This window comes from Wyeomyia smithii, chromosome 1 (assembly GCF_029784165.1).
Source record: "Wyeomyia smithii strain HCP4-BCI-WySm-NY-G18 chromosome 1, ASM2978416v1, whole genome shotgun sequence".
Classification (NCBI taxonomy): Eukaryota; Metazoa; Arthropoda; class Insecta; order Diptera; family Culicidae; genus Wyeomyia; species Wyeomyia smithii.
The window spans coordinates 114,893,931-114,912,351 of NC_073694.1; the positions used below are offsets into that span (position 1 = coordinate 114,893,931).

The 18,421-nt window shown below is 41.6% G+C and overlaps 2 protein-coding genes across 2 annotated transcripts in view; both read right to left on the minus strand.

Moving 5' to 3' along the window:
- The window catches only part of LOC129725987 (serine/threonine-protein kinase Warts), a 487,129-nt gene that overhangs the window by 402,867 nt on the left and 65,841 nt on the right, over positions 1-18,421 (minus strand). The window lies entirely within an intron of this gene.
- Positions 16,171-16,761, minus strand: LOC129717104 (uncharacterized). The gene has a single exon (XM_055666949.1). It carries the CDS (start codon positions 16,759-16,761, stop codon positions 16,171-16,173), a length of 591 nt encoding a protein of 196 aa, XP_055522924.1.

Here is an 18,421-nt window from a genome sequence, read left to right on the forward strand (position 1 = left end):
GCAATGGGGATCCTTGAAGTCACGTCCAATTTTTGCGATGAATCCTAATTGCCGACTTGCTTTCGAAACAATTGCAGCACGGTGTTTATCGAAAGTCAGCTTTCTGTCAAGAATAACTCCAATGTCGTTGACGTAATCTACTCTGCGCAGCACCTCTTCGTCGGCAGCATAATCAAAAAGTATTGGCCGTTCAATGCGGTGAAAGGTTATCTTTCCACATTTTGCAGTACTTAGAGTTAGCGAGTTTAGTTTACACCACGTCACAAAGGTATTTAAAAGTGATTGTAGACGACAACAATCCTCGATGGTGCGAATCGTCAAGTAAATTTTTAAATCATCGGCGTAAACTAATCTGCAACCAATCCCAAGTGCATCAGCAACGTCATTGAAGAAAATAATGAAAAGAAGCGGTCCTAGGTTACTACCCTGTAGTACGCCAGACTTGTTCGTGAACGCAGACGATACACCTGATCCAAGCTTAACTTGCAAAATTCTATTGCACAGGAATGATTCAAGCCATTTAACGAACCGTGATGAAGCACCAAGACGGGAAATTTTGTTCAGCAGTATTCGATGATCAATTCGGTCGAAGGCAGCTTTGAGGTCAGTGTAAATAACGTCAACCTGTACGTTTCGTTCGAGTACAGAAATGCAATTCGACGTGAAATCCATTATATATGTTGTTACAGATCGTCCAGGAACAAAACCATGCTGGTCCGAAGAAATGTAGTTGCGTGTGCAATTCAATACAATAGAGCTTACAATGATCTCGAACAATTTAGATGCAGCTGACAGATTAGTTATTCCACGATAGTTTTTGACATTTCCTCGATCACCACTTTTAACAACCGGAAACATATAGGAGTGCTTCCATACCTCAGGAAACTTCCCTTGAGCCAAAGATTGGGTGAAAATTGTGCAAAGTGGAGCAGCCAGAATATCAATTCAACGGCACAAAAGAACGGCCGGTATTCCGTCGGGACCAACAGTGTACGAACATTTAAGTTTCTTAGCGGCGGTAGTAATCATGTCATGCGTGACTTCAAAAATGTCAAGATCAACAAGGTCGGCTAGCACATTAGCCGCAGCACGCCGAGCATCGTCATTTGAGGCACAATCCATGGCAAATACTGAGGAGAAAAACTTCGCAAAAAGCTCACAAGAATCAGAGTCCGACCAGGATACCATTTCCTCCAAATAGACGTCCGAAGGAGTTGAGCGACTTTTCCGTTTTGAATTAACGAAATTCCAAAATTTTCTCGGATTTCTGTGCAAGTCTGTTTGAATTCCCAGAACATATGATTTGTAAAGACTAGAGTTTAACCGCCGATATTCTTCACTTGAGCGTTTAGAATTTTGTTTAGATTCGTAAGACCGCAAACGGCGAAGCCTGCGCAGGCATGCGTTTCGTTTACGCTTTAAAACTTTTAAGCTGTGATTACTCCAAGCTGGAGTGGAAGGCTGTTTCACAAATGGTAAATTTTCTCTAAGCCATGAACCAACAACTGAACAGAAGTTTGCTGCCATCAAGTCCACATCATTACTGTTCAACAGTGCTGGCCAGTCAATGTTTGAAATAAAAGCTTCAAAATCGATTCTTCTGTAGTTTAATTCCCGCCTCACGGATGTGTCACTAGAACAGGCAATCGCATTACACAAGTTAGCAGTAGAAATTGTCAGGGGGGGATGGTGTACATCAACGGGTAGCATCGGGGCAACACTCTCATCAACGGAGATTTCGCAACCAGAGGTGTAAAATACCAAATCAAGCACGCGTCCAAGATGATTTCGAGTTAAATTTCCTTGGTTCAAGTTTAAAAAATCCATACCGTCAATAAGAGTAGCACTTGCGTTCGAAAATTGCATGGATTCATTGTGCTTAATGACACTATTGTAGTTGTCCCATACAATACGCGGTTGGTTATAATTCCCACATACCATCATGATTAGAGACAGTGGTAATTCGCGGCAAAAAAGTTGAAAATTTGCGGGTGACAAAATAGAAAATATTCGAAATTCGCGGTAGTTTCGTGGCACCCTTTTTCTTCAGAAAATACTGAATAAAGTGATTTTTTCTGGTGGAAACAAGAAACAACTGTTTTATTTAATTTAATGGACGGTAATTTAACCGCACAATCCGTAATTACTTTGCATTACTAACTAAAAGCACGTGCTGTGTCAAACTATTTTCAGTTATGTTGTGGTGTCGGTAGGCACGTATTACTCATGTTGTACTGGCTCACGCTGCGTCCCGTATCTACCGAGTTTCTGAAAATCGATAAATATTTGATTGCCAACCTAGAAAATTCAGGAAAACGTCCGCGATTCGAATACCTGCCAAAATTTTAATACCAATCTCACGGTCGATTATTTCAAAAGAGATACTGACTTGTAGGCCTCCCTTATTCATCTTGCAACTTGGATTTTATAGCTGCACTCTCAGGAATTCTATCATGCAGGTCACCAATCGCAAAAATTCAATCAGTACTGACAAAACAGCCATGGTATAAACACTGAATCGTGCTGCACTGGTGCGGTTTTTGCATAGCAACACGATACGGCGTGTCTTGCTACCACCACTCAGTGTCAGTGTTAGACAGACGGCACGAAGGGCAAAACTTGAAACACCGAAAGCAGTTCCAGTGTCATATGATCGTCACTGGTGCCTTAAGCTTCGGCAAACACCGGCGCCGGTGGATTCGGAAAACACTGATCTCACGTAAAGAATAATATCAACAATGTGAGTATTTTTGGAAATGTTTCGCTTCGCATCAGGCCTAGCAGAGCCATATGGCAGCGACCGAGGTGTTTCTACGAAGAAACATTCGGCTACGGTGCTTTCACGAAAGTAAAGCCCTCGTTTTAGGTGTTTGCCAAAGCTTGAGGCACCAGTGGCGATCGTATAACACTGCCACTGGATTCGGTGTTTCAAGTTTCGTCCTTCGTGCCGTCTGTCTTACACCAACACTGAGTGGCAATTGCTAAGCACGCCGTTTCGTGTTTCAAATACATCCCTCAGTGCAGAGCGTGTTTTGGACATGGCTGCTGACAAAATCGCGTTGTAAGAAAGCAGTTGTAGTACTGTTTAATGTTATTGGTTGCGTAGAAAACGATCTTCCATAGCCTTCTAGGTGCCCATTAATCTTTGGCTTTGTCCTTGTTGCTGGTTTTCATGAATTTCATAGGTTGAAAATCGAAATGTTTTATGGTTGTTATAGAATGTTGCTGTTTTTTATTACTTTCGCAGCAATCAAAACACCGCCGAAAGAACGTTTGTTGCTGTTGATTTCGATCGCATCGAAAAACGTTGAAAGCGTTGCCGAATAACTGTGGTGAAAGAATACTGTCGTCCAATCCCGTCTCGGTCAGCATAATTACATCGAAGTTCGAAGTCGATTTTACAAATGACATGAAAGCATTCGACATTTTCCGCGAGACACAATCTCAATTTTGGTTGAGATAATTTGTTTTGCACAGGGTAGTGTTTTTAAACATTTTGTAAATTTGTTTTGTAATATCTTGCCATTTTACATGGTATTTTTTCCAATTCAACATTGCTACCCCAACGACAATGATATAACAAATATTATATTTTCAGGAATTTTTCTATCGGTATTCAGTGAAAAGTGATTTTTTTTCATTTTATACTCGTTTTTACACAATATTATGAACCACCCTATGTCGAATAAATGAACCACCCTAATCAAACATAATGTATTCGATGCTAGATATAGTGTATATAATTATACATGCTATTTCGAGAGACTAGCGATCAATTTAATTAAATGCTTTGAACTCCGCCTTCCACAATTGAAAAAACGAGTCTCAGAGAGTCGATTTTTTCAGATGACACCAATTCTCGACGTTTCATGCGCTTTTAAGTCATTTGGCATCAAACAAAAAAATTCGAAAACCGAAATATCACCCACCCCCTCTTGGGTGATTTTTCGGTTTTCAAAAAGGCCGAACTTCAATCGCTTTGCGCCACCCCATTTTAAGTCCGATTGAGCTGAAATTTTGTACAGGGTGTTTTTTCGAGCAGGTGAACATTTTGTATAGGGTTTCTTTTTGAAATTTTCTGGTCACTTTTTTCCATACGATGATTGGCACCCTAGAGAACAGTGAGCGTGTAAAAGCCACCCTCATTACACACAAGCACTGAAAAAAAATAATAATAAGCATGCCACATCTCAATAGCGGTATTGCTACAGGGTTGATATTTGTTGACACTCTTGAGTGAAAGTGAAAAAAAGCATCCATAGACGTTATTTTTTTACAATCCTTTCAGAGTTCTCCCTTCCCGCTTTTTGCATGGAAGTGAACTGTCAAAACACCTCATTATATTTCATGCGATGGAAGCAAGACAACAAAATCAGTTTATCAGTTAACGAAGATTGTCAAGGCATCGCGGCGCGGTCAGTGTCAGTGAAAAAGTGTTTCGGTGAGGTTCATTTTGATTGAGTGGACTGTTTGTTTTTCTTTTTCGTTTTGAAGTGAAGATCATTTGGTTGGATTTGTCGTCAAATTTTATTCCGTAACCGTGAACGCTGTGCGCGATCTATTTCATCTGAGTATAACAGCACGTTACTAGGATGAAAATCTAGTGTATCTGAAAGAGAGCTGCGGTCATTGGAAGTTAAAATTGAAAATGATTGGCTGTAATTTTCGAAGAATTTTGCTGGGGAAAATGACTTTTATCAGCACTGATTGCTTATAATAGAAGTGCGGAATACAGCAGACACCCGGGCATATCTCACAATAGATCAATGATTCTGGTCGCAGTAAAGGAAGTCCATACAGGAAAAAAAATCTCCAAATATTCAGGCTGCGAGCAAGTTCGGGATAGTGAGAACGGGAGAATCGAACCGCGCTGGAATTTGCAGTTCATCTTGAATGTTTTTAGCGTTTCTGAAGAGACGAAGTTTAGGATAGTTTATTGCGGTTTTGACAATCATCAGATCCAATGCGAGTAGCCCGCGTTCTGACAGTATGCTTTCTATTGGACTGGAGTGGAAAGCTCCTGTTGCGTGACGGATTCCCTGGTGATATATCGGGCTTAATTTCGTGACCTTTTGTTTGTCTGCGCACCCGTAGGTTGGAGCTCCGAACTTACTTTTGCTTAGGCACTTCATGATACCAAGTCGACGTTTTATTTCTTCTTTTGTGATTTTTATATGGTAGTTGTAGTTTAGATTCTGGTCGACCCAGACACCTCAAAGTTTTTGATGATTGGTGAGATTGATTTCTTCCGAGCCAAGCATTAGAGATGCTTGTCTGCATAAGTTTTTTCGTCTGCCCATATGAATTATGGCTGATTTGGGTGCTGAAGCTTTGAACCCTGTTTCAGTGCACTATTTTCCAATACCATTCAGGATCTATTGTACTTTTGAACGAGTTCACATGGCTGATCTAGTAGCAACTGCAATAGTAATGTCGTCTACATATATTTGTATGAAGGAATTTTTTGGTAAGAAGCTAACTGCTAACAGGAAAAATGTGACTGCTAGCACTGAACCTTGTGGGACACCGTTTTCTTTAATTTTAGAAGACGACAGATGGCCCTCGTACTGAACTTTGATTTCCCGTCGCTCCAGGAACGAATTGCAGAAGTTGGCCATGCGTTCTGTTACTTCTGCCTTAGCGAGCCTCTTCATGATCTATCTTAGCCATGCCCTGTCGTATGCCTTTTGTAGGTCAAGAAAAATGATCTCTGCCTGCTGTGTATTGCTTGTCGTCCGTTTTATTATTTACAAGATATTTCATAAATCGTCTGTTCACCATTCGTTCTAATAGTTTTAGTATGCAGCTAAGCAGATTTTGCTGGAGTGTTGGGAGAATTGGAACCAGTATGGATTTTAGCCAGCTTACCGGAAACGGGCTGTTTTTCCAAATGTTGTTGTAGGCTTCTAATAGTTTACGCTTGATGTAGAAGGGGAAGTGCTTGAGCATCGAATTATGAATTTCATCCGGACCAGGTGATGTTTCTGTGAGGCTGTCTAGATGAAATAGCAATTTGGTCATGGAAAAATCTTTGTCCATCTTAGAGTTTCGTTGTTTTTTGAATTTCATCGGAAATTTCTCCTCTTCCTGTTTCTTTAGTAGGAATTGATGAGGGTACGCTTCATTCGAAGAGTCTTTGTAAAAATGTTCTGCTAACTAATAAAGCCGTTGTCTGCTTCAATTGCCCAGGTTCTCTCGGATGATGAGCCTTTTTTGGATAATGCGCGGATGCGTTTCCAGATTTCTTTCGTTGGTGTGTCTTTGTTAATCGAGGATGCATGTCGTTTCTATGACAATCGTTTTTCTTCTTCGAAGATTTTTCTGGGATTGTTTTTGGCCGTTTGGATTCTGCAAGTATAGTCGGGAAGAGGGGGTCGTCGGGGTTACATTTCTTTTTTTTTGTCCAGAGTGTTTTGCGTCTCAATTCGATTGCGTCCGCTATGTTTTGTTCCACGATTGCAGAGGAAGCTGCGTTTTCAATGGCTTCCGTTAGTTCTTCTATTGAGTATGGTTGGTTGGATTTGATTGTTTCTTCGAGCTTTTCTTCAAATGTGTTCCAATTTGCTCCGTTTATTTTCCAGTTAGCAGGCCGTGATCTTTTGGAAGACATGGTGATACCGATTATAATTGGAAAGTGATCGCTGCCGTGATGGTCCTTGTGAACATCCCAGTTGATTTTGTTGGCTATTTCTGCTTAGTAAAGGGTGAGATCAACGCTTGTGGTTACATTTCGCATTCGGCTAGAATTTGCCAAAAGTATGAAGTCGCTGAGTAGTATTATTTCTTCTTCCTGTATTATTTCCTCAATCGTTTTCCCTCTGCAGTCGTCTTTGGGTGAACCCCAAAGGCCATGGTGAGATTTTTCTTAATTCAAATGACCAACCCAATTTCCACGATTTTAACATAATTCGTCGAGACCGAACCTCACACGGTGGAGGGGTACTTTTAGGGATCAAAAAGTGCTATTCCTTTTTCAGAATCGACCTCCCCTCGCTCTCGAATATTGAAGTCGTTGCCATTCAAACGAATATGAATGGAAAAGACATTTGCCTTGCTTCAATATATATTCCTCTATCTGTGCGGATTGAACAGAGGTAACTTTCTGACATAGCAGAAATGCTTCCCGCACCTTTTTTGATTTTGGGAGATTTCAACTCTCACTGTTCGCAATGGGGGTCGCTATACGACGACAACCGATCTTCTGTGATTTGGAACTTGATCGACGACTTCAACATGACGCTTTTATATACTCGGGAAGCGACACGCGTACCTAATCCTCCAGCACGTGAAAACGTGCTTGACCTATCCCTCTGCTCGACCTCACTAGCGTTAGATTGCCGGTGGAAAGTAGGGTTTGCAATCCCGGGAACGATTTCCCGGGAATTGCCTTTTCCCGGGATTCCCGGATCCCGGGAATAGGAATATTGATTCCCAGGATCCCAGGATTCCCGAGCGCCTCGGAAAATTTTCCATACAATATTGCAATAAAACTAAATATCGTATCAAAACACGAAACTTACGTCGTAGAAGTGTAGAGCAGCTCCATAGTGTGCATTATACGAAGCAAATATTTGCTTGAAACGACGATCAATATTTGCTTGCCGTGTAATATCAAATTATTTACTTAATTTATTTGTCAAAAATATATGCTGTATTATTCAGTAAACGATAAATTAAGAAATATTTTCTTTATCTCATGTCTTTTTTTGCTAGTAAGTTCACTACTAAGACCCAAAAATTCGAAAAGTATAGTAAATTTCCTATAAGCTGCTGACTATTCGATCTTTCCGAACTGTATCACAAGATTGCACGGTATACATGAGTTTTGAAGTACATATTTTTTGGACCATCGGTAATATGCTTTGAACTTGATTTAAAAACTGGTTGTATTTTTGACAAACGTTGTGAAAAACGTAAATTTTACTTTAAAACGAGACTTGAGGGGGTTAAAGGCATTTGAAGTTAAGCTAAAAATGGAGACTGCTATTTCAAAGCATATCCAAAATGTTGACTGATGGATAAAAATTGATAATAAAAATATAATAAAAAATTATATATCAGAAAAACCGCTTGTTTGATTGAAATGATGTCTTCAATAAAGTTGAAGGTAATAAAATTGTGGAGAAAATATATATTTACACTGTAGAATTTTTTTTTCTGTGCCAAATTTTCCAAATTTTCACTAAACAATAATTATCTCAAAAAGTACTTTTTAAAAAATTCTATTTATACATGTTGTAGATGAGAATATGTACTACTATCTGTCAAAATGGTGAAGGGAAAAACAACAACAATCAACAATCTAAACAGTACGTGTTTATATCAAGTTAATCCAAATTTGAAGGACCCGTAGTTGAGAGTTTGAGCAGAGACACTATAAACTTGCGCCTGAGTCAGTCCACGCTACTTTGAAAATTAATGCTGATCAACCAGTCTTTTTGAAAAAAAAAAAATCGAAGTTGTTTTACAATAGATAGGCCCTTTTGAAACAGCTGTCGCGAGTCTGAATGAAGAACTGGTATGATAAAATGACCTCTTTATTAAAAAGGAACAACTCTGAAAAGTTTTAGCGAGATTGGAAATGGTCGATCAGGATCGATTCGTAAAGTAGCATAGAATGACACACAACAAATATTAAAAAAATGTGTTTTTGAACACATTTGAGTAAAACGTTCCACTCCCTTCGAGATGGAAGGGAAGACGTGCCCAGTATGATTTTTCTTGTACCAAATATTCCAAGATACCATATACACTAAGATCGCTTTTTACGCAGCTATTCCTACGCGAATTCCGGAATTTACGCGTTTTTTACGCGGATTCCGGAATTTACGCGGTTTCCTTTTACGCGACACGTATCCCACGCGTAAAAAGCGACTTTAGTGTACTGAAATAGGAATATGTTCACAGGGTGGCGAAATCCTGGAAAAAACTGGAAAATCAGGGAATGTATAGGAGACCCCCTCCTTTCAGAGTATGGAGAAGTGTCAAACCATCATAGAAACATTTCTCACTCCGAAAACCTCCACATGTCAAACTTGATTCCATTTACTTGACTAATTTTAGTGTTGTGCAGAAATTTGTGTTTGTTTTGTATGAGAGCCTTCTTCTCCAGAATAGGGAGGGGTGTTAAGCCATAAAAAATATTTCTTGCTCCCAAAAACTACCTCATGCCAAATTTGGTTTCATTCACTTGATTTGTTTTCGAGATATGCAGAAATTTGTGTTTTATTTGTATGAGACCCATCCCTTTCGGAAGAAAGAGGGGTGACGAACCCCCATAAACATATTTGTCACCCAGAAAAACATCCACATGACAAATTTGGTTCTATTTGCTTGATTACTTTTCGAGATGTGCAGAAATTGGTCTTTCATTTGTATGGAACCCCTCCCTACCAGAATAGGGAGGGGTCTCGAAATATCTTAGTCACCTTTCCAGGCCCCTAAAACCCCTATACAGTCATACCTCGTTATAAGGCAACTTTTTTTTTCGTTACGTTATATCGAAGCACGGACATTTTTGTTTTTACTGATGCAAAATTCTTGATGGTTACTCAAAGGTGAGCAAAAACTTATTTCCCTTCAACTAGCAGGATACATATACCTGTCTTATGCTCCTTTGAGACAATTTTCCAAAACAAAAATAATCAGTCACAAAACATTGAAAAAAATGTCAATATAAAACATTTATTCGAAACATAATACACCCCAAAACTAATAAAATAATAAAAGTTACATTACAGGGTGTTGAAAACCTGGAAAATCAGGGAATTTCAGAGAATTCATTTTTTGATCAGGGAATATCAGGGAAAACCGAAAAATATTCGGGGAAATTTTTTTAAACCGAGACGCGATTTTTTTTAGCAGTTCTTTGCAATACTGATTTTTTTCAGCACAAAAGCTTAATTCGGGACATCTACTGTTGGGTTTCATATCCGATTGATTACTTCATTCACTGGGATTTCAGATTTGCGTTGATCTACGTTTAGGGTTTGCAATCCCGGGAACGATTTCCCGGGAATTGCCTTTTCCCGGGATTCCCGGATCCCGGGAATAGGAATATTGATGGGGATCCCGGGATTCCCGAGCTCCTCGGAAAATATTCCATACAATAGTGCAATGAAACTAAATATCGTATCAAAACACGAAACTTACGTCGTAGAAGTGTAGAGCAGCTCCATAGTGTGCATCATACGAAGCAAATATGTGCTTGAAACGACGATCAATATTTGCTTGCCGTGAATTATCAAATTATTTGCTTAATTTATTTGTCAAAAATATATGCTGTCTTATTCAGTAAACGATGAATTAAGAAATATTTTCTTCGTCTCATGTCTTTTTTTTGCTAGTGAGTTCACTACTAAGCGGATAGTTGCTTGATTTTATCTTTGTTCATTGACAAAAAATATTGAAACCTGTAAATTGATAAAAAAAAATTGAGTCTGTGTAATTTGGGTCGTGGCCGCGATTTCACATTAACTACGAAGGCATTCAAATGCTTTAAAATCTGGTTGCCAAACACTCGGCTTTATCTTCAACAAACTAAAAGTATTGGACTCTTCAGTTTCTAATGAAATGTAGCAAGAGCTGGAATCGGTGATTTAGAAGTATTTTAGAAATCAGACACCAGCGGTGATTCAGCGATCTTAAGCAAAGTTTTCAGAAGGGAACTACATTATTTGGGCCTAACGAAAAATTGTCAGCGGAACTGAGGCGATTGATAGACGATTTTTTATGAATTTCTAGAGTGAACTTGAATAAATTTTGTTCTTCAATTGATAATTAAATTGTAAACGATTGTTTGAAACATTTTATTAATAAACTTCATTTGAAATCTCATTTTTGCTGAGGATTTTTTCCTTTCCCGGTTCCCGGGAGATGAGATTTTTCATTCCCGTTTCCCGGGAAATCTATTCTCGGGAATATTGCAAACCCTAGTGGAAAGTAATCAATGATCCCCACGGTAGTGATCATCTACCAATCGTTATCTCAATTGCTAATGGTTCTACCCCCTCAGATCCGATCAATATTTCATACGACCTCACACGTAATATTGATTGGAAGCGTTATGAGACCATCATAGCGCATACCATCGAGTCTCAAGAGGAACTTCCTCCGGAGGAAGAATATGCGTTCCTTTCTGGCTTGATAATCGATGCCGCGACTCGAGGTGGGACAAAGAGTGCTCTGACCTGTACGCGCAAAGGTCCTCGGTGTATTTGGCCTTCCGAAAACACGGTACTCTTGATCTGCTCCGAAAGTACGATGTACCGGATAAGCAGATGACGAGTTTGATTAAAGCGAAAAAACGCGGATACTGGAGTCGGTTTGTAAACGCGTTGTCGAGGACAACAGCGATGAGCACTCTTTGGGACACGGCCAGACGCATGCGGAATCGTAACGTTTCTAATGAAAGCGAGGAGTATTCAGCCCGCTGGATATTCGACTTTGCCAAAAAGGTCTGTCCGAACTCCGTACCGGAACAGAAAACTGTTCGCGACGCGTTTCTACTACCCAAGGGAGAACCTCCATTCTCGATGTTGGAATTTTCAATGGCCTTCCTTTCGTGCAACAATAAAGCTCCAGGGTTGGATAGAATCAAATTCAACCTGCTGAAGAATCTACCCGACCCTGCAAAAAGCCGCTTGTTGAACTTGTTCAACAAGTTTCTTGAGCTAAACATTGTTCCGCAAGACTGGAGGGAGGTAAATGTCATTGCTATTCGAAAACCCGGAAAACCTGCCTCTCTTGCCTCCGGAAATGATCCTCTTACGGTTAGACAAATGGGTCGAAACAAACGGTTTACTTTCAGATACTCAATACTCTTAAGCTGGGTATCGAGTTCTCTCCGGAGAAAACTGAGCTGGTCGTTTTTTCTAGAAAGCATAACCCAGTTCAGCTGCAGCTCCTACTAACGGGTAAAACGATCACTCAGGTTTTAGTCGCCAAATATCTCGGGGTCTGGTTCGACTCTAAATGCACCTGGGCTTGTCATATTAGGTATCTGAAACAAAAACGCCAACAGAGGATTAATTTTCTTCGTACGATTACCAGAACCTGGTGGGGAGCCCACCCAGGAGCCCTTCTAAGGCTGTCCCAAACAACGATATTGTCTGTAATTGAGTACAGGTGTTTCTGCTTCCGCTCCGCAGAAACACTCATTTGATCAAACTGGAACGAACACAATATCGTTGTTTGCCTATTGCCTTGGGTTGCATGCAGTCGACCCATACGATGAGCCTTGCTAATCCGTTGAAACATCGTTTTCGGAATCTCTCTTACCGGTTGCTAATTCGATGCACGATTATGAACCCATTAGTAATTGAAAATTTCGAGAGGTTGGTCGACCTTCAATCTCAATCCAGATTTATTACTTTATATTTTGACAATATGGCTCAAGATCAGGGATACCACATATACAGATTTTTCTGTATTTTACAGATTTTTGAACTGAAAAAGCAATACAGAATCTGTATTACAGAATTACAGAATATTGCCAAAAATACAGATTTAACAGATTTTTTTGTTATACCAACGAACTGAAATCAATCTCAAAGGTAGAATTCGATTCGATTTTCAGAGTTTTCTAAAAAAACAACAACATCAGGATTATGCGGTGTTGTTAGTCTCGCTCGTAAGCAGCATACAACACCTCATGTCTCGCTGCATCCCTTCCTCTTAGTGGCCAATAGCGCAGTTTTACTATGCTCAAAAGTAACTGGGATCCTGCATGGAGCATTCGGCCATGATAATATAAAAATATTAACTTCGTTAGATGACGTGCAGGTAGCACTATAGGATGTTTTGTATCGAAAGGTTCCTGAGCGTGCTGAAGACGGCCGCCAACTCTAATAAGCCCATCTTGAGAAATTTTGGGATTAAGCCAACGCAACGATGATCGCTGAGAAACTGCTTCCCCCTTAGAAAGTGCTTCCCATTCCATCTGAAAACACTCTCTTTGAACTCGTTCGATAAGTGTTCGTTCTGCTTCTCGTAACTCTTCCGTTGTGAGGAATCCTGATGGGTACCTTTTCCCTCTCGATCGAAACATTTCTCTGGCGCGTAGCCAAATTACCGTATGTCTCAGTAACTTTGGAATGGAAGAAAATTTACCAATATACCAGTCTGTAAATTCTGCTGTCGAAGATACTGTGGCTGGTATTACTGCCCGACGTTTCTCCTCCTCTGCTTCTTCGTCAACTTCATTTATGAGAGTCTTAGGCTAAAACTTTTGACTCTCAGCCAACCATGACGGCCAGTGCCACCAGAAATCATTGTGCAATATGTTTTCTGCGCTGATGCCTCTTGAAATAAGGTCTGCTGGATTTTGGACTCCCGGAACGCGCCTCCAAGTATTTGGTTCCGTTAGACCTTGCATTTTGGACACTCTGTTAGCGATGTAGGTATTCCATGTAGCAGGGACTGCTTGAATCCAGCGCAGTACACACGTAGAATCGGTCCAAAAGTAGGTGGGTAAATTGAGCTTTAACGATTATTGGATTTTGCCATATAATTTTGCTACCAGCTCCGCTCCTCGGTATTGTTTGACACCTTAATGGAGCAACCTTGGATTTTGAGGTTAACAGTTGTACAGCTACGTTCCTTGTTGAATTCATGCTTCGGATGTAGACACATCCCCCATACGCCTTTTCTGAAGCATCACTAAAGCATTGAAGTTCTACTGTCACCGCTCCTGGGAGAATGACGCAACGATTGATGCGAATTTCGTAAAGCAAAGGTAACCTTGAATAGAATTTCCGCCAACTCTCACCCACCGTCAAAGGAAGCGGTTCGTCCCAGTCTAATCTGCTCCCATCCTTTGTTTGCAATGTCCACAATAGTTGCATGAATATTTTGGCTGATGTAAGAACAGCTCCGATGAGCCCCAATGGATCGAAAAGCGTAGCTATTATCGAAAGGATTTGGCGTTTAGAAAGCTCTTCATATCTTTCCAGTGGCGGGATATTAAACTGGAATCTGAAAACGTCCGTTCTTGGCATCCAGGTCAATCCTAGTGTCTTCACAGAAGGGTCTGGGTCTAGATTTATACCACTCACATCGCTTATCGCTAGGTTCTCCGTCGCAATTTCACGTAACACTTCAGTGCAGTTCGATGCCCACTTACGAAGACGAAATCCACCACTGTTCATCATTGCATCCAATTCCAGCCTCAATTGATGTGCCTCCTCCTGGTCGTTTGACCCCGTGATAACGTCATCCATATAGGTGTCTTCCATAACCGCCCTCGCTGCTAGAGGGAATTGTGCTCCTTCATCTCCCGCCAGTTGGTTTAATGATCGTGTCGCAAGAAACGGGGCAGGCTTAGTTCCGTATGTCACCGTATTAAGTTCATACGTTGCTACTTCATCCGTGGGCGACGACCGCCAAAGAATACACTGCAGTGGTCTATCATCTGGCCTAATGAAGATTTGCCGAAACATTTTCTCAACGTCGGCGACCAGCATGATTTGCTTCGTTCTGCAACGCAATATAATCGAACGTAACTCCTCCTGAATTACCGGTCCCACCAACAGCACCTCGTTTAACGAAATATTCGTGGAGGTCTTGCATGAAGCATCAAAAACGACGCGGACCTTAGTGGTCGTACTGGCCTCCTCCACCACGGGATGATGTGGTAAGTAGCATCGCTCTGCTGCTGCTCGTTGGGTTTCCTTAATCAACCGCATATGCCTATATATTCGCTCATGAATGCCAAATATTGTTGCTTCAAATCAGAATTCCTTGCCAACCTCCGCTCCGTTCCTTGGAGACGTCGTAATGCGATATTTTTTGATTCACCCAGACGAGTTAAGGCATCCTCAACCATTGGCAACGCAACCGTATATCGTCCGTCAGTGCCACGCTGTACTGTCTGTTGAAATATTTCCTCACATCGTTCTTCTTCCTTTGAATATGATCTTTTGAGCTCAATTTCCTCACAAGCCCAAAATTTTGCAACCAATTCATCCAGTCCCTTCGTAGTCACGTGACAGCTGACATGTGGCGCCTGCTCGATCGATGACAGCCCGCCAGAAACCACCCATCCAAATACGGATTCATTCAATGACGGCATCTGCTCTCCCAATGTGATTTTTCGACCAGATACGAAGAAGTCGAAAAACGCCTCAATGCCTAGTACTAAGTGTATTCCCATAGACACACAGAACGAGGGATCGGCGAGTTAGATACCCTCTGGAATACTCCATCCCTTCACATTTACCGTTGCCGTTGGCAAATGTACCGTAACCTTAGGTAACACGAGAAAGCCCATTTCCCGTGTAAAATCCGATATTCTTGAACGAATTGTTGCCTGAATCCGTTGTTTAACCCTTGTAGCTGCTTGTCCAATACCCAGAACAGAAATATCCACCTTTTTACGGTCTACCTTCAACCGTTGACTTAACTTCTCCGAGATGAAGTTACTCTCAGAGCCTGAATCGAGAAGTGCGCGTGCTGGTACTTGGTTGCCATGATCGTCCTCAACAAGAAGCACTGCCAGAAGAACCGTTGATTTGATATACGTTGCAGAATTTGACACTGATGTGCTGGTAGCCACCATATTGACTATTTGGGACGAATTAGATGGCGTGGATGGTTGTTTTCCCGTAGTTGCACTTGGAGTAGCAGTGGTAGTAGTAGTACTTCGATTTTTGGAGGTGTTCTCCTTTTCCCGTTTAAAGCATACCATTGTATGATGACGACTCTTGCATAGCGACAAGAGTACTTAGATTGGCAATCTTTTGCTTGATGACCGAGTCTAAAGCAATTGCGACAAAGTGGGTGAGTGCGAACGAGGGCATCACGCTCTGTCACCGACATCCGCTGAAATGTCTCGCATTGGAATAGTAAATGATTTGCCGAGCACACCGTGCATCGTATACCGGACGATTGCACTATGCTGTAACTAGTTTTAACCACCACTGGCCTCTGCCTTTGGGGTGGCAGTTGGTTACCTCCCTTAGTGTCCACCATTCTCGAAGGCAAACATTCCAGTACTTGAGTCCGACGGTGCAGAAACTCCAACAATTCTTTCACCGTATCCGTTTTCTGTGTATCAGAAATCTCTTCCCATCCCCGGCGAGTTATCGGGTCTAATCGCGTTGTGAGAAGATTAGTTAGAAGTAGGTCCTTGCACTATCTGGTCAAGTGTTTGTACTATCCTTTTGAAACCTTCTAATAAAGCATGAAGTTGGTTGGGGCATTCCTTAGAAACTGTTGGCAACTGAAACAGCGATTGGACCTGTCGCTTTTCAATTGTTTGCTGTTGTCGTACCTTTTTAGCAGCATATCCCAAGCGATCAAGTAGTTTGATCTAGTAATTTGCAATGGGTCAACTAGACTCTTCGGTTCCCCTTGCAGGCAACCCTTAAGGTAGTGGAATTTTTCAACCTCTGGCAGATCCACCTTACAATGCATAAGAGACGTGAACAGATCTCGAAAGCTTAGCCATTCATCAATGTTCCCGTCAAACGACTGCAGCTTGATTTGCGGGAGACGAACGTGGTCGAGCGAACCTTGCGTTGTAGTATCACCTGCATGGGTGGATTGTTCCAACAGTGGAGGAGCTTGGTGTTCCTTAATTCGCTCCAACAGGAACGGCTTTGCACGATAATTACGGTTACTGAACTCTCTTCTCTCTTTGTCGTAGGCGTCTCCACTCTCGGGTGGAAAATCGTCGTGTGATTTAAACTCGACAAGTGTCTCCCCAAATTTCTCCCACAATTCCTCGATCCAGGAATTGTTCCACAAATTCCCAAATATCATTGAAGGATGATTGAATTTCCTTCAATTTCGTCATCCAGCCTTTTAGGGACGGTGCCTTTTTTGTAGCGGATCCAGCGGCGGCTGGCATGGTAACCGATTGTTATAAGCGGAAAAAATAGGTGGTGTAATATTCTGCGAACGATCCTAGCCTCGCCAGGCATATACTATTCTATATTTTACCTGACGGGATATATTGTTGCACTCCAAGCGAATGTAAACTTGTGACCAATAGCGAAATAAGTGGCGATGCGGTGGGTTTGTTCCGATAGAAACGGGAAATCGAGGCGGGAAAGCAAGCATGTAGTATCAATAAAAGCCCAGGCCACGGCTGTCCATATACTGTTGAATCTCACCTGGAGAAACTAACAGCACACCAGATCACAAAGTAACTTCGAGTAGCAAATGTATCGTACATTGAAAACTGTCTCCGTAAGTAGCGTCATAGAACCGCATATAGAGAAGAGTAGTATAAAGCACAACGCACCGTCGAAGAGGATATATTATTATAATTGTGAAGTATCCGAGCCTAGCTTCGGCGAACATATACCATCAATTGTTCACTAACCTGAAGAACCTTGTTCTGCGCTTCCTATTCTTGATGATAGGTTTCAGACTACCTCCTTCCAATCCTTCTAATTAGCGGTGGGCTTCATCCAACGTCAACCGTTATCCAATATTAGTGCCGGTAGTGCAGTAAAGTAACTCGATGTGCAAGGCAATGATGTTCGAAAACGTGTGTTAGTATTCCATAAACGATAAGCTTCGGCTGGACATATGGTAGTGGATCAACTCACCTGAGAAAAATCCCTTGGCGCAAATGTTCAGTTAAGCGATGGCGGATAAGAAGCGTTAGAAAATATGCGATGGCGGAACAACCTTTGTTCCCCAATACACCAATAAACTTCACAGCCCAAAATGGCGTCGTCCCGTATATGAAGGAGTCACCCCAAAATGCAAAGGCGAAAGCCCAGCTTTGATGATCCGGGTCAGTCCTCGATCCGGCTCGAAGGACCAATATGTTGGATTGGACCTCCAGTCCAACACGAGATAGGGATGCTGAGCTTGCGTTATTGCCGCGTGAGTGGCCTAACCAGAGATTGCGCTCGCACTCGTAACAATTTTACCAATTGTGTCCAGCCGTGGACCACGCCGAATGTCTTGCAACTCAATCCGCCTCTTTGGATGGTTGCAATGAATAAGGAAAACTAACACCTTGTTTAACTCCGCGAATTACTTAAACGCGCTATTTTTATTCATTAAACGGTGGAAGTGTATTTTATAATTATATTTCTAACAGCTAATTTAATATAAGGATGAATCCAAGGCGAGTTATAAATTCCTGGCGGTCTTCCTGAGCCGCTCTTGTTGAAGATCGAAATGGGAGTGATGACTGCTGCTGATCCGAAAGTGGGCCAAGGTGAAATGAAGTCCAAGCGGCGATGTTTTATTCCCGAAGTGATCGTTGCACCTCCCGATTGATCCCGATACCGATCCTCCTCGATTGGCAGATCAGCAATCTCGCTCTCACGGTAGTGATAAGGGCTCACCACCACTTATCAGCAGCGCGCTCGGTAGAGGCTAATGATGATGATGATGATGATGATGGTTGGTGTGCGATTTTGCTGCTGTGACCGTCTTCAGTTCCCGTGTGCCGCTTGCT